The 13,839-nt window shown below is 53.5% G+C and overlaps 6 protein-coding genes across 6 annotated transcripts; 5 read left to right on the top strand and 1 right to left on the bottom strand.

The window, feature by feature from the left end:
* Positions 1 to 1,292: 1,292 nt before the first annotated feature.
* On the top strand, positions 1,293 to 2,727 carry CTAM01_03190 (carbamoyl-phosphate synthase; the record flags this gene model as incomplete). The annotated part of the gene is made up of 2 exons (XM_060519227.1): positions 1,293 to 1,481; positions 1,546 to 2,727. 2 exons carry the CDS (start codon positions 1,293 to 1,295, stop codon positions 2,725 to 2,727), a joined length of 1,371 nt encoding a protein of 456 aa, XP_060386226.1.
* A 52-nt stretch (positions 2,728 to 2,779) lies between these two features.
* Positions 2,780 to 2,914, top strand: CTAM01_03189 (uncharacterized protein; the record flags this gene model as incomplete). Its single annotated transcript, XM_060519226.1, has 1 exon — positions 2,780 to 2,914. One exon carries the CDS (start codon positions 2,780 to 2,782, stop codon positions 2,912 to 2,914), a length of 135 nt encoding a protein of 44 aa, XP_060386225.1.
* Positions 2,915 to 3,315: 401 nt separating this feature from the next.
* Positions 3,316 to 4,470, top strand: CTAM01_03188 (uncharacterized protein; the record flags this gene model as incomplete). Its single annotated transcript, XM_060519225.1, has 1 exon — positions 3,316 to 4,470. One exon carries the CDS (start codon positions 3,316 to 3,318, stop codon positions 4,468 to 4,470), a length of 1,155 nt encoding a protein of 384 aa, XP_060386224.1.
* Positions 4,471 to 4,578: 108 nt separating this feature from the next.
* CTAM01_03187 (uncharacterized protein) lies at positions 4,579 to 4,926 on the top strand (the record flags this gene model as incomplete). The annotated part of the gene is made up of 2 exons (XM_060519224.1): positions 4,579 to 4,640; positions 4,701 to 4,926. 2 exons carry the CDS (start codon positions 4,579 to 4,581, stop codon positions 4,924 to 4,926), a joined length of 288 nt encoding a protein of 95 aa, XP_060386223.1.
* Positions 4,927 to 6,233: 1,307 nt separating this feature from the next.
* On the bottom strand, positions 6,234 to 8,216 carry CTAM01_03186 (SAP domain-containing protein; the record flags this gene model as incomplete). The annotated part of the gene is made up of 1 exon (XM_060519223.1): positions 6,234 to 8,216. One exon carries the CDS (start codon positions 8,214 to 8,216, stop codon positions 6,234 to 6,236), a length of 1,983 nt encoding a protein of 660 aa, XP_060386222.1.
* Positions 8,217 to 9,210: 994 nt separating this feature from the next.
* Positions 9,211 to 10,519, top strand: CTAM01_03185 (uncharacterized protein; the record flags this gene model as incomplete). The annotated part of the gene is made up of 2 exons (XM_060519222.1): positions 9,211 to 9,691; positions 9,747 to 10,519. The coding sequence occupies 2 exons, from the start codon at positions 9,211 to 9,213 to the stop codon at positions 10,517 to 10,519; spliced, it is 1,254 nt and encodes a 417-aa protein (XP_060386221.1).
* Between the last annotated feature and the right edge of the window lie 3,320 nt (positions 10,520 to 13,839).

The following is a 13,839-nucleotide window of genomic DNA, read 5'->3' as shown; positions in this document are numbered from 1 at the left end:
GTGAATAGAGCATTTCCGTACATACCAAAGTATAAAGCACGGTGGGCGGTGATGTAATTGTCCAAGAGCACTTTACTGCGTACTGATAGGACCAGTCCAATTCGGCTTCAGCAGGGCTGATAAGAAGCAGGGGCAAAATGATTAAAGGGCGGAATTGCTAAAAGGCTGGGCGAATTATGTAAAGCCCCGCGATAAGGAACGACATCGGCGGGCGGGCGGGCGCCCTTGTGCTGGGGCGGGGAGGTACCTTACCTACCTTACCTTACACTACGGTTTACCTGCCGGCTGTCAGTGCCCGCCCAGTGCTTTGGTGACAGCCCAAGCTTTGGTGCGGCGAGATTTTCCCCTGCAGGCATCCTCACAACGGGGGGCCCGTTGACCCCCCTTCACTGGTTGACTAGCTAATCAGCGACCGATCTTTCCCCAAAGGGTCCAATGACAAGCTCCCCGAAAAAAATTTGCCCAGCCCAAACCCAAGTACGTGTACTGCTGCTGGCTGTGACCTGCCAGGTTGACCTTGACCTGACGTTGAATACCTGGGACTTGGACGGGGTGAGCGGTGGTGGAGGTGGAGGAAGAGGGGCCCCGTTTGCTGAGGTACCTACTGCGCTCCATCTGTGTGACTCCGTGTGCCGGCGCTCGTGCTTCCTATTTTTCTACCCGATCTCCTCCCACCGCTTCACTTCTCTTTCTTTTCTTTCCCTTTCCCTCCTCCAGATCCAAAAATCCTGCCGCATCGTGCAACACTCTCGTCACAGATTATATCCAGCCATCATCCCTCCACAACCTCGCCTCGAGCACTTCACTACCCTTCTTCTACTGATTGACCATTTGCAAGCTGCCCTTATGAACGGGCGTCCTTCAGTCTTCACCTCTCAGGTATGTAGATGATTTTCATTCATCTCTCTTATCCAATCCTTTCCTTGGTGGTTCGTCTGAGCTCGCCCTCTTCGTGATACCTCTCGACCCCGCCGCCAAACTCTGTCTCAAGCTGGTGCCCATGGCCCAATTGAAGCTCCTTGGGGTCTAGTCGGCTTGCACTGAAGACGCATTGCTTCCTTTCAATCGTTAATATTGCTAAATTTCGGTTGCTGACTCGCTATCTTCAGGATTATCTCTCAGGTTAGCATAATATCCTCGATTGACTCACCGCCCCTCCATAGTGGCACGCGAGACTGACCATGTTTCCCACCCCCCAACAGACCACTTGTGGAAGGCTGCCAGCCCCTAAAGTGTCTATCCAAACCACAAGGAACTTCTTCTACAACACCTTTACCTAAACCACAGCCAACATGTTCTCCCGATTGGCTTCCCTCACCAAGCCCGCGGCCAACGGTGCCGCCGGGTTGAGCTCCGGCCTCCGAGTTCAGACCCGATTCCTCTCCGGCCAGGCCGCTGGTAGCAAGGGCCGCAAGATGCCCTTTACCCAGACCCGCGCCACCAACCCCGTCGCCAACCTCGACGCCACCTTGACCATCCGAGTATGTCGAGAAATATCTACCTACTTCGCGATGATAGAAACAAGCTTGCTAACAATCCCTTCAGGATGGCCCTGTCTTCTCCGGCCGAGCCTTTGGAGCAAACTCCAACATCTCTGGCGAGGCCGTCTTTACTACCTCCCTGGTCGGATATCCCGAGTCCATGACCGACCCCTCCTACCGTGGCCAGATTCTGGTCTTCACCCAGCCCCTGATTGGCAACTACGGTGTGCCCTCCAACCAGCGTGATGAGTTCAACCTCCTCAAGTACTTCGAGTCCCCTCACATCCAGTGTGCCGGTGTCGTCGTCGCCGACGTTGCGACCGAGTACAGCCACTGGACCGCTGTTGAGAGCTTGGGCAACTGGTGCGCCCGTGAGGGTGTCCCGGCCATCTCTGGCGTCGACACTCGTGAGATCGTCACCTACCTCCGTGAGCAGGGTTCCTCCCTCGCTAGGATCACCATTGGTGACGAGTACGACGCCGACGAGGACGAGAGCTTCATCGACCCCGGTGCCATCAACTTGGTCAAGCGTGTCAGCACCAAGGCTCCCTTCGTTGTCGAGTCCCCTGGCGCCCGCTTCCACGTTGCCCTGATCGACTGCGGTGTCAAGGAGAACATCCTCCGCAGCTTGGTCAGCCGTGGCGCCTCCGTCACCGTCTTCCCCTACAACTACCCCATCCACAAGGTTGCTAGCAACTTCGACGGTGTCTTCATCTCCAACGGCCCTGGTGACCCGACTCACTGCCAGGAGACCATCTACAACCTTGGCCGCCTCATGGAGACCTCCCCCGTTCCCATCATGGGAATTTGCCTCGGCCACCAGCTTCTCGCCTTGGCCGTCGGTGCCCGCACCATCAAGCTCAAGTACGGCAACCGCGCCCACAACATCCCCGCCCTCGACTTGACCACCGGCCAGTGCCACATCACCAGCCAGAACCACGGTTACGCTGTTGACTCCTCCACCCTCCCCAGCGACTTCAAGGAGTACTTTGTCAACCTCAACGACGGCTCCAACGAGGGCATGATGCACAAGACCCGCCCCATCTTCTCCACCCAGTTCCACCCCGAGGCCAAGGGTGGCCCGATGGACAGCTCCTACCTATTTGACAAGTACCTCGAGAACGTTCAGATGTTCAAGGACAGCGAGAAGATCTTCAAGGACAACCGCCCCACTCAGCTCATGCTTGACATCCTCAGCAGGGAGCGTGTTGGTGTCGAGCCCACCACCCTCGCCGCGGCTGCTTAATTGAATCCGTGTTGTGTGATCAGAATAGGGGTTACTTGCGTCCTGGTGCAAAATGGGGTTTCTGGTTTTTTATCTTGTAGTTATGGGTATCGCGGCAGTTGATTTGGGGTCTATTTGGACCTTGGGCATACACATTCAGTGGGATTTGATGATTCCTTCTTCGTTTTTTTCACTACACAGTTCATAGCAGCTCTGAGAAAGCTACTTTCCAAATTGAAACCCAAAACGTTCATGATATGGAAACATCATTCTTCCCCCAGTTCCTTCTCATGTGACATGAGGCTAAAAAAGCAGCAGCTAACGACCAGTACTACCACAGTGGTAGGCGCCGCGTAAGAAGAAGATTGCCATTGCCAGAGGGAAAGAAGAGGTGCTGATCATGGCAGGCATAGCAATTGCACAGAACGGCAATGCAAGGGCGTTGACCAGCCTTGGCCTTGACCAGTATCGTTGAGTTCTCGGACGCCCATCACTCACCGTACGCACTTCATTTCCACATCACTCTAGCACATACTGCAAACGTATCGACAGCTATCTCGCCGCCTTTTCAGTCTTTCTCGACGCCTTATACCCTTTTCCGTATCCGTAATGACAACTTCAGAAGTCGAGATTCAACCAAAGGACAGCTCTTCAACATCGACCGGCATGGATGATCTCACCTACGATGACTGGGCGGACCTCATTTACGATAAATGGGAGGATCTTCACGCTGCCGACGCCTCGCAGCTGGGTCTGTTGTTCACACCAGAAGAGTCGAAGGAAATCGACGCCCTGCTAAAAGTCTGGATATACCCAGTCTATGGTCAGCAAGCGGACTTGTGCGCAGCTGACGCCTTGCATGAAGGGCAAAGACCAATTCAAACGCCATTCAATAGCGAAGGCGTCTTTCCTCCTAAACCCTTCGTCCAGGCGCCTTTGTACTTTGAGAATTCGGCGCAGAGCTGCAATGTCACTGGGCTCAATTGGGGAGTATTCACCAAGTGGGTAGGCGCCTATCGAAACATCTCGCCATCGGAGTCGTCTTCTTTACCAGTGTTTTACTTTCCTCCGCCGAGCTTCGAATCTGCCTCTCCGCCACCGTCTTCGAGTATACATCTTGCATCGAGCGAATATACTGCAGTCGAAGGACAAGCTTCCCACATCCCAACCTACATCGTCGGTATCGGCGGTGGCCCTTCGAGCGGCAAGTCAACACTAGCCTTACATCTTAGCTACGTGTTCAAAAAGCTTGGACAGAACAGCAGAGTCTTCACAATTTCGCAAGACGCCTATATCCTCCCTCCTGCAGATTGTCCACAAATAACTCTGCGAAGTGGGAAGCGTGTTGTCCACACAAACTGCTTATTTTCAGTTGACTGGGAAGAGATGATCAAAGACGTCAATAAGTTGAAAGCAGGCAACTATAGTTTCCTGTCAGGTCGGATAAGGGAGACATATGCCACTGCAAAGGGTCGCCGTATTCGCTGCCCGCACCTGAGAGCAGGGGATGTCACTGACCTTGTTCGTCTAAGGGAGGCCACTCTCTCCACTGCGGCCAAATCAGGTCGTCAGAGCTTCTGGCTAGCTCAATTTTGCTACAAAACACTCACAGACTACCCGGACAACCAAGAGATCTCGACATCCTTGCCATCACAGCTGATCCTGATCGAAGGCCCTCTCATGAACGCTGTTTGCCCTACAGCCTTGCCGCCTCAACAGTCGGGATTTGGAATTTTCCGCAGCGATACGCAGCAGAAGGCCTAGGAAGCTTTACGAAATATGATTGACCTCAACTTGTGTCCCAACATCTCAGAGCGAACTGCAAGAATTTGGGCATCAGATCGGCAGGAGCAGTACAGTTAGTACCAAGGTATGCCTATGCCTCGCTTTGTCGCAGAGGGCCTCACCGAGGAAAACTTTGACGAAGTCGCCTGGTAAGAACACCGCCAATAGTGACGAAAGAAATGTGGATAGAATGGCTCATGATACGTTAGGCCGGCCTACAAGGCGTACCACTCTCACCATGAGCCTGAAGATGATGGCTCCAGGCCCGCGACATACAAGGAGCTCTTGAGATGGGCTATGGACCAAATCTTCAGGGTGAATGGGGTTGTTGGACATCCATACCGGAATGGTCAAGGAGACCAGCAAAGCCAAGGACGAGAGCAAACTAATGAGCTACTCGAGGCATGTGGGATATTGTCAGGGGGGATTGACTAGACGAGAGGGTGGAAGAGACAACTTGTCACCGAGGCTTGGTCATGGGGCCACTTCATATTGAGTTCTCGCAGTCAGTCAGGACCCTTCTTTTTTTAGGTGGCTTCTCTTTGGTCTGGGGACACGGAGTACATTCCAACAGAGACGCAGCTTTTGAAGCATTATCAACCATGGACTCTCCTTCTTTGCTTGATTCGTTGTCAACTACGCTCTTTTCCAGAATCGAAGCTGGAAGTATTGGGGCTCGACTCTATCGAAGACACTTCCGTTTCAAGAGTTGCTTCCATAGAGGGCCTACACTCTGACTACCGACGAGACGGGTGTCTGAAGAACGTATAAATCCTCTTCGTCGAGTGCAAAGATCGCCATGGATCGATCACGAGCATCAAAACAGGATGGACCTCGACGATGTTCAAGAAGCATCTTCAATTAGCTAGTGGTATCGCAACGTGGAGTTATGTGCCTGTCCCCACGTCTCTCTATGGTTTCGAACCGTCGGTTGGGGGAAAAGAAGAAGAAGAAGAAGAGAATAATACAGTCTAGACCTGATCTATTTTTGTGTGTTTGATCCTTTCCGCGCCCGCCCAACCGGCAGTCTGGGATGTTGTTGAGCATATAGCTAATGCTCCGTAAGTGACGCATTCCCTCGACGGGGTCCCTCGACGCATTCCCTCCACAATGACCCATTTTCCTTCTAAGTTTTTGTATTGAATACTTGCCATGATATTCCGGTTGGCTCTGAGAAGAGCAGGATAGGAGGAGTACCATTTCCGAGATCATCGTAAAGTTGGGGATGCTCGAAGTAATCGTCCCAGCGCCTCGGCAGCCTGCTGTGTCCAAACCTCTTCACGCATGTCGTTGAGCTCAGGATCATCCTCCACCACCAACACCCCTAGTCGCCTCTGCTACGCGGGTTTCCATGCTGGGGGTGGTGTCATCACCGTCGATGACCCAGAAGGCGAAGAATACCCAGGTCCGCCTGGAATGACCAGCGGGGGCGTCGCAGGGCGAGTGCGCAGGGGACAAAAGCATAAATCATGGCCAGCGGCGATGCGGCAATGCGGGAAATGGTCCGTAATCTGATTATGGGGATCGCTGGGATTATCGACACGCCACGGACAATTGCAGTAGTCTGTTTCCAAATGGTTGGGACATTCAGACTTGTGAAGTTGCCGTCGATTGGACTCGAGATTGCTAGGCAAACCCACTGGAGGCCTGAACGTGGTCGTGGAAGGCGTTTGGAATGCAGCCATAGGCATGATGGAAGCCGAAGCAGCCAACCGATCACTCTGAGGAGATGATTTGGGCTCCTAGTACCGGCTGCCACGGTCGTCGGAACGGAAACGGCGGCCGCCGTCAGGACGAGAACCACCAAAGTTTCCACGGTCGCCCTGACGATAGGGGCCGCTCTCATTAATTCCCGGCAGATACCTGTCGCTGACCATGCGGGGGCCGCGACGGCCGTTGCCACCATTGCGTCTACCACCACGGCCTGGAGGAGGTGGTCCCCTCGGGGGCGGCCCTCCGCCGGCCATTTGTCGACGACGCTCAGCCTCTCTGTGTGGGGGTCGGATGCCGACAAAGTTCTCATGGCCACGGTCAACAAACTTGTCGCCTTCTTCGAAGATGTAGCGGTTGATCTCCGTCTCCGGGCCCATGTCTCTATCAACATCTTTGGTGTAGTAAGAACGCATGTTTCGCAGTCGTCTGCTGACAAGATCATCTGAGACGGCCTGGAAGGATACCGGAGGGTGGGCTCGCGTGGTTTGTACAGGGCCTCCAGGAAAGTTTTCTATCAGTCGTGGAGGTCTAGGACCAGGACCACGCTGGGAGTCTCCTCTGGGGCCTAGGGGAGCTCCTTCACATCCTCGACCGCCACGAGGACCGAGAGGAATGGCGTTGACGTCCTTAACAGCTGGGCCTGCAGGTGCACCCCTAGTTGGCTCGGCCGGTGTTACGCCATTACCAGAGACCAGGCGAGCGGTGACATATCCATCGTCTTCGATGTCGTAACGCACTGCGAATCGAGCGCTTCTGTTGGATTTTCCTTCAGCCTCCTCCTCATGAATCCAATCCCTCACTTTTTCTGGTGGCACAAAGTCCACCGACAGTGGCTTGCGGTTGCTTTCGTCAGGCCAGGTGACGTCATGCAACGCGCTACGGACACGCGAAGCCAAAGTCGTAGTTCTGAACACTGCAAATGCATGAGATTTGATGGAATCTAGGTATACGTCCTCGACATCGTCTAAGTTGGGTTCTGCGCCAGAAGGAGTTGATAGCTCAACAAGACGGTCATGAACTGTGGACTCCTTCAGTGGTCTCATCAAGTTCTTGATGTAGAGAGCCCTGGTAGCAGGGTGGATAGCTGGCTGCACCGTTCTTTCGTACTCCATGGCGTCATTGTTGTCTGCTGGTGCAATCTCGTGTCGCTCCTGGTCAGTGACCGGACCGTCCGTGGGGTGCTCTTGACCGTGAACTGAAGCCTGTCGATGGTCAGGATCGGCGGCAGAGACTGCGTCCACCTTTCCGTTAAGCTCATCCTGCATCTCCGTGTCTTCTTCGGCGTTTGCTTCTGTCGTCGGCAGGTCCTGTTCGAAAGTGTGGCTCTCCGCGAGCTCTTCAACGTCTTTCGAAGTGTCCTTGGCCTCCTTCGCAACATCCTCAAGAAGACCGCTACCTCCCTCCAGGCTCTCCTTCAAGACATCCTTCACACCTTCCTTGACTTGGTGTATGATACCAGCAACGCTAGTTGACTCTGAGCTTGGTGCCTCGTCTGCTTTGTCTGCCTCGATACGGTCTTGGTCTGCCTTGATGCGCTTGTGAGTAATCGACTCTGACGATTCGGCAGGGCTCTGGGATCGGCGCTTTCGTTTCTGAGCATCTTGCGCTATCTCAGCGGGGGCAGGAGGCGTAGGGTTCGCGGCGGCGATTGATTCCGGAATGGTCGTCTCCGTATTTTGGGTTGAGGGTTCGGCTGCCGATTGCTCGGGCTTGGGTTCAGGGCTTGCCACAGCTGCTTGCGCAGTTGTAGTCTGAGTATCGGCAGAATCTTCGGTGGTGGTATCGATGGGGGTAGGTTCGGTAGGCGCCTCCGCAGATTCGGCGGGTTGGGGCTCAGGCTCTGTGGAAGCCTCCTCCTCTTCTTCTTGTGCCTCTTCCTGCACCTCTTCCTCTACTGCCTCGTCGCTAGTGGTCAGTCGCTCGACGAGCTCCTGTTTGAGACCGGCGGTGGCGAGTCCTCGGCGTTTCAACTCCGCCTTGAGTTGAACGACGGTTTGCTTGCTCCAATTCATGATGAATAACTGCTGGTTTGGCGCAAAAGCTAGCGCATAGCTAGACTGCTTGTAGAAATGTTTTTATAGCAGGCGCGTGTTCTGGAGGAAGCGCACAGCGTTGGTAAGATGATTTTCGTATGATGGAATAATGCGATGTTGACCTATTTGGGTTGTAGTTGCAGGACGTGAATGAGCCTAGGTGAAGGCACTTGAGTGCTCTGAGGCGCGTCGTCGCGACCTGAAAAATTGCCCCGTCATGCAAACCAGAGCCTCTCCACTGTAAGCAGGCACGCTAATAAAGCAGGGAAGTCACTAGTGCAGGGGTTCCTTCCCACCTTTAGTGATCGATCTCGTCTGGGTAAGATGTCATTTCTGCCAGCAGACCCACAAGTTTTCGCTAGGCCGGTTATCTGCCGGGAGATCAGTCACGTGGTCTACGACCAAAAAAATATTGGACGACACAAGAGTAAAGAAGGAGCACGGGCCTTTACACTTACACCTTGTCAGGCAAGTGCTGCCTGCCGTGCCTTACCTTACCTTGAGAGCGCCTGCAGCAAGCGCGGCTTTTGTCTCAATTGCCATTGTCTCACCGCGTCGCCATCGACTTTAAACAGAGGACATCAACGGCTTTTTGTTTGGACGCCGCATCCGTCGCAAACAATACAATAGTTAGGACCTTGCTGCTTTCCTCGAAACTCACGGTCAATGCGACTTGAGGGGCGGCAATCTCCTTGCTTCCTGCGTATTCGCCGAGTCACTGCAAGTAGGTAGTCAAAATAGAAGTCTCCAGATGAGGACACAATGAGAATTGACTTGACAAAGAGATGTATAGTTGTAGCTGCCATTCTCACACAGCACCTTCGTGAGATGACAAAAAGCGCGCAACTCTCGCAGCGCCACCATTTGTTGAACTTTATCCAACTTTGACTCCCACCGCCAAATTGGCAAAGTGTCATTTGAATCGCACTACTAAGAATCGCGCGCAACCAATGTCATTACAATCTATTTTGACATGAACCGACAATCATCGGAATCTGTGGGGAGTGCCTCACCGGCGCGCACGCCGCAAATCAGTAGACCACTCGCTCACAGTCGTCTTAGCGCCACACCGCTCACCGAAACTCCACCGACGAGCACGAGTGCTGGCAGAGACGGCACACCCGGATCAGACAAAATCTTGTCCGGTCGTGTCAAAAAGACACCGCGCAAAGTTTCTAAGAGAAAAGAAGATGTCTTGAGCGAAAAGGAAAAGGACGAGGAGAGGCGGCAGCTGGACGAGATGGACGAGGAAAGGAAACTATTCCCAGGCAGCGACGACTGGACAGACGAAGAGAACAGACTCTTCCAAATTCTGTACATGAGACAGTACAGTCCTCTACTACCATCGCATTGGGATATGGACTTCCGAGGGATCCCCATCCCAGATGTTCTCTTCGCAAGCTCTGATGCCCACCCGCCCGTCATCAACTCGAGAAGTGGAAATGACTTCAAGGGTGAGAATCCAACATCGAGAGAACTTAGAAAAGGTTGACGGCTAACAGTCTGAAGCTACCAGAGCACTCGCTCGGCTCATTGAGCTGACGGCGCATGTGCGAGCCTTGTGCCAGACACGCCAAAGACACAGAGCACGCGCCCACATTGAGAAGGAACTTCACGAATATGCGAAATGGGCTGAACAAGACGGGGGATACAACAGTCTCGAGTATCTGCCGAATCTCATCATTGACATGGTGGACACGAAAGTGTCGCCTCAAGCTATTGAGGAGCACATGCAGTTACGTCTCAAGGCGGCTGCTGCTACCCATCGCGCTCATTGGAGGAATGGTCTAGCGAATCCTGACTATCGCGAAGACGAGGATGAAGATGCCGAAATCGAGGACAATAGAGTTGTTCTTGTGCCCGACAAGTATCAGACGCCGTCGCCAAAGAAACCTCGCACATTGCGCCGCTCGACATCTCCTAGCAACGGAACCAAACACGACGATAACCAGAAGGACAAGATACCGGGCTGGAACCTCTCCAGTCCGGCAAGTCAGTCTCCGCATGGGCAGGAAGAACAGTACACCCGCCGGCCGCCCGTGATATATGGACTTTTCATCGTCAACACATCCGTCATGGTACTTACCATTGACTCCGCCAAAGAAGGAGACGAGGCCTATGTCAGTTACCAGGTCGAGGTTGGTCTCAGCAAAAACTACCAGGCAGTTTGGAATGCCATTACCATCGCCATTGTGGTATGCCTTGCGAGAGACGCAATGATGGAAATGAAGGTTGACTTCAACACTTCACTCAACGACGGGGACAGCGACCCCGACGCTTGATACGATGGAACGAAGGAATGAGGCTAGCATGCGGTTGCCAGCCGGCCTCGGGCTTTTTCTTTGTGACTCGTACGACGGGGACTTCTTTGAATGCGTATACCCCTTTCATGATTACGGGCGGACTAGATGCAGATACCCATTTACCTAGTTGATAATGACACAAACTTTGCCAAGCTATCACGCTACCTTAGTACTTGAGACCCTCTCGAAGCACAATGAGTCACCTGACGCGCGCTTTACCATTGTTTCTATTTTCAAGTAGATATTCCGCGGGCTTGGCCAAGGAGATAGCAGGCATGATATGATGAATGAAAGGCCCGAGATGACATTTTAGAATTAGGCGATTGGCTCATAATTGTCGGGAGATGGATGCGAGCCTCGGCAAGCTACTCGACATTTTTTCTGGGCACTGTGGAGGAGAAAAAAAGTGCCCCAACCCACGAGATTTTCAACAAGCCTTGTCTCTTTTTTTTTTTATCACCGAACAAGACCGCGTATCTCACCTCGGATCCGGCATTTTGACTTCACCTTAGTTGCTGATGCCCGCTTCGAACGTCTCACCAGTTACACGAAACCTCCGCAAATAGACAATTTGACAAACGACAGAAAATAAAACCGCAGCGAGCTCGGCGTTAAATTGCATCTCGGAGCCGTGAGACGTTGAGGAGGTTCGGTCACCGAGGGCGGAGGGGTCGTCGATTGGGGAAACGCATCCATGGGATCTCGGACCTTGGAAGGAGGTGGAAGCTCAAGCCACCACATGGCACACACAACATCAAATCACACTGCCGTTGCGGGTTGCATTGTTATCATTGATCATCCGGTCTGATCAATGGCCCTTGCTCCTATCACCGAGGGGAGGTCCCTGCCAGACCTCGGGATTACGTATCTTCTCTCGCAGGAAGGAAAGGAAGAAAAAACAAAAAGGCGTTTTTCGGGGGGTGGAAATTGGGGGAACTGGCATGACCCCCGATTGCCTCATTCGTCACCGCCTTTAAAGGACCCTGTCAGCTTATTCATGTCGATTATCACTGGACGGGAAGGAAGAAGGCTCGCCAGTTACTCGGACCCGGACTCCGGTTCTTGGTCCACCCGCTGCAAGTTTGATGGACCATGGTTCTTGCCTTCTGGGACTTTCTGGAGCCAGGTACGTCTTCTTTTTTGTCATCTTTTTTTCTTTCCGTCTACTTCTTTCGGTACCGAGGCGCTAATGGAGGAAAAAGTCCTACAGCCGACTTTACGAGAGAAGGAAGGGGCACGTGTGACTATTATACCGTGTGGTGGAATGACAGGTCAAGAGCCCAAGTTGAACGAAATCCTCGGGATCTTCGATTTGCCCTTTGTCACAATCGGTGAAACTGTAATCTCGCATCTTCCTCTGCCTGCTTCGGTGTCTCAACTTTTGCCTGCGCTAGCCGTGGCGGAGAGGTGTAAGTCGCATCCCCGGGAGACCTTGCTTCGACAAGACTTGCCAGGGCTTACAGCATCTCACCTGTATTCCTACGTCCGCTCAGTGTCGGAGAGCCGACGTCGTCGGGTGTGTTGCATTGCATCTTTGGGGGGCGGATGGCTTACACTACCTACTCGGACAGCCCTGTTTCGATTCCAGAGCACTGGGGGACACATGCCTTACTGCGCACCCGCGGACACAAGAACACATGGGCGAAGTGTCTTCTGGCAATTGGAACCGGAGACCGAGCTGGCGGGCAGGAGATGGCCCCTGGGGCCCTGGGCTGCTGGGGTCGTCGCCTCGGGTTAGGTTGGCCCCCCATTAGAGGTGCTGCATCTCGCTTCGGCCGGCGGAAGAGTGCCGGTGATGTGAGAGATGATGCAGCTGTAGGATGCTGGGACCTGGGTCGACACACCCTCACGAGGTCTCTAGGCACATCTATTTGTACGCCGCACAATGGTGCCTTTTCAGCTGCCATACCGCCTATTCGAATAGGAATAGGTAAGGGAGGGAGGATGATATCCTTTCTTCTTACACGAGCAAAGCTGACGCCTCATACATAGTAGAGCGATGTCAGCACACTGCAGTATCAGTCGGTGAAGCATGTCCTGAAATACGACAGGAAGATGACCTGATGGGACTACCTGACTGGTGCTACGTTCACGAACACGCGCGTGTCAGTCGAAGCCAATGCTGCGCTAGGCAGGGCCGTCACACTCGGCTTTAAGGTTACCGCAACAAATTCTTCGTCAATTCCGTTCTGGTCGCGGGGTGGACAACGAAGGGCCCCCCCTCCAAGGGTTTGGCGCAGCATTGACATGGAGACGGCGTATGTTCGCCAGACGTGCCGATTGATCCATTCCAGAGTCAAGCAAATCAGAGGAGGTGTCCACCGTCTACTAGATGGAGTCGCAGCGAACCGGCGTCCCCCCCCCCAAGTACCCAGTTGCTAGCATCCAGCAGCCAGCACGAGCAGGGAAGTCTGGGCGACGCCAGCCCGGGAAAGGCTAATTACGCCGTATTGTTCGGGACTAGACCTGGAGTCTGGGTACTTATCGTCTCATACGGCCCCTGCCTGTCGCTATCGTGATCCAGATGTTTGGTGACTGGTTTGGGGGGATCTTGGTTGTGGTGTCTTGGCCACGATCTGCTTTCGTCAAAGGATTTGAAAGAGAGAGTGAGATATGGCCAGATGTCGGAACAAGATTCATGGATAAAGAGGCACTCAACCTCGTGGCGCCCGGCAAGATGACGAAACAGCCGAAGCACTATTTTCCTGACATACGCGGGAACCGTAAAAAGTTGATAAGTACACAGATTGGGTCCTATCCTTGGATCACGAAAGGAAAGAAGAGAAAAGAAAAAAAGAAAAAAGTCTCTTGGACCCAAGTGCCATCAATGCCGCGATGTTGGACGCAGCTAGGTGGATTTTTGGACCGGCGGGTGGATTAGAAGACATTGAAGCCCCCTGTCACCCTTGTCGTTGTGCCTTAGCGACATTCCTCATCACGGCCAATCAACGACCACCTGTTGTAATCCGTGACCTCTCAGCTCAGATCACCCACGGTGACCCAGCACATAGGCTCCGATTTTCCCCCATTTGTCGTCCGTCACTCGTCATTGGGAAGCGAGAGAGGAGAGAGCCCAGACGCGGACGCAGCAGTTTAGTCGCAGGCAGGAGCCGTAGCGTAGGCTGTCCAGTCTGTTCTCGTGATTTTCTGCCACCACCTCACGCACTTCCAGCGCCGCGGTTCCTCCTCGTCCCTCACATCATCGCCGCCCTACGCAAGTACTGGCACACACCTCACATACAAGTGGCCTCGACTACTCTCACACTAGATCAACACCCGCCCCTGTCCAAGATCAACAT

The sequence above is a fragment of the Colletotrichum tamarilloi genome (assembly GCF_030869305.1).
Source record: "Colletotrichum tamarilloi strain Tom-12 chromosome Unknown Scaffold_7.1, whole genome shotgun sequence".
NCBI lineage: Eukaryota > Fungi > Ascomycota > Sordariomycetes > Glomerellales > Glomerellaceae > Colletotrichum > Colletotrichum tamarilloi.
Note: the sequence above shows the minus strand (reverse complement) of the source record. Positions and strands in the feature narration are given on the sequence as shown.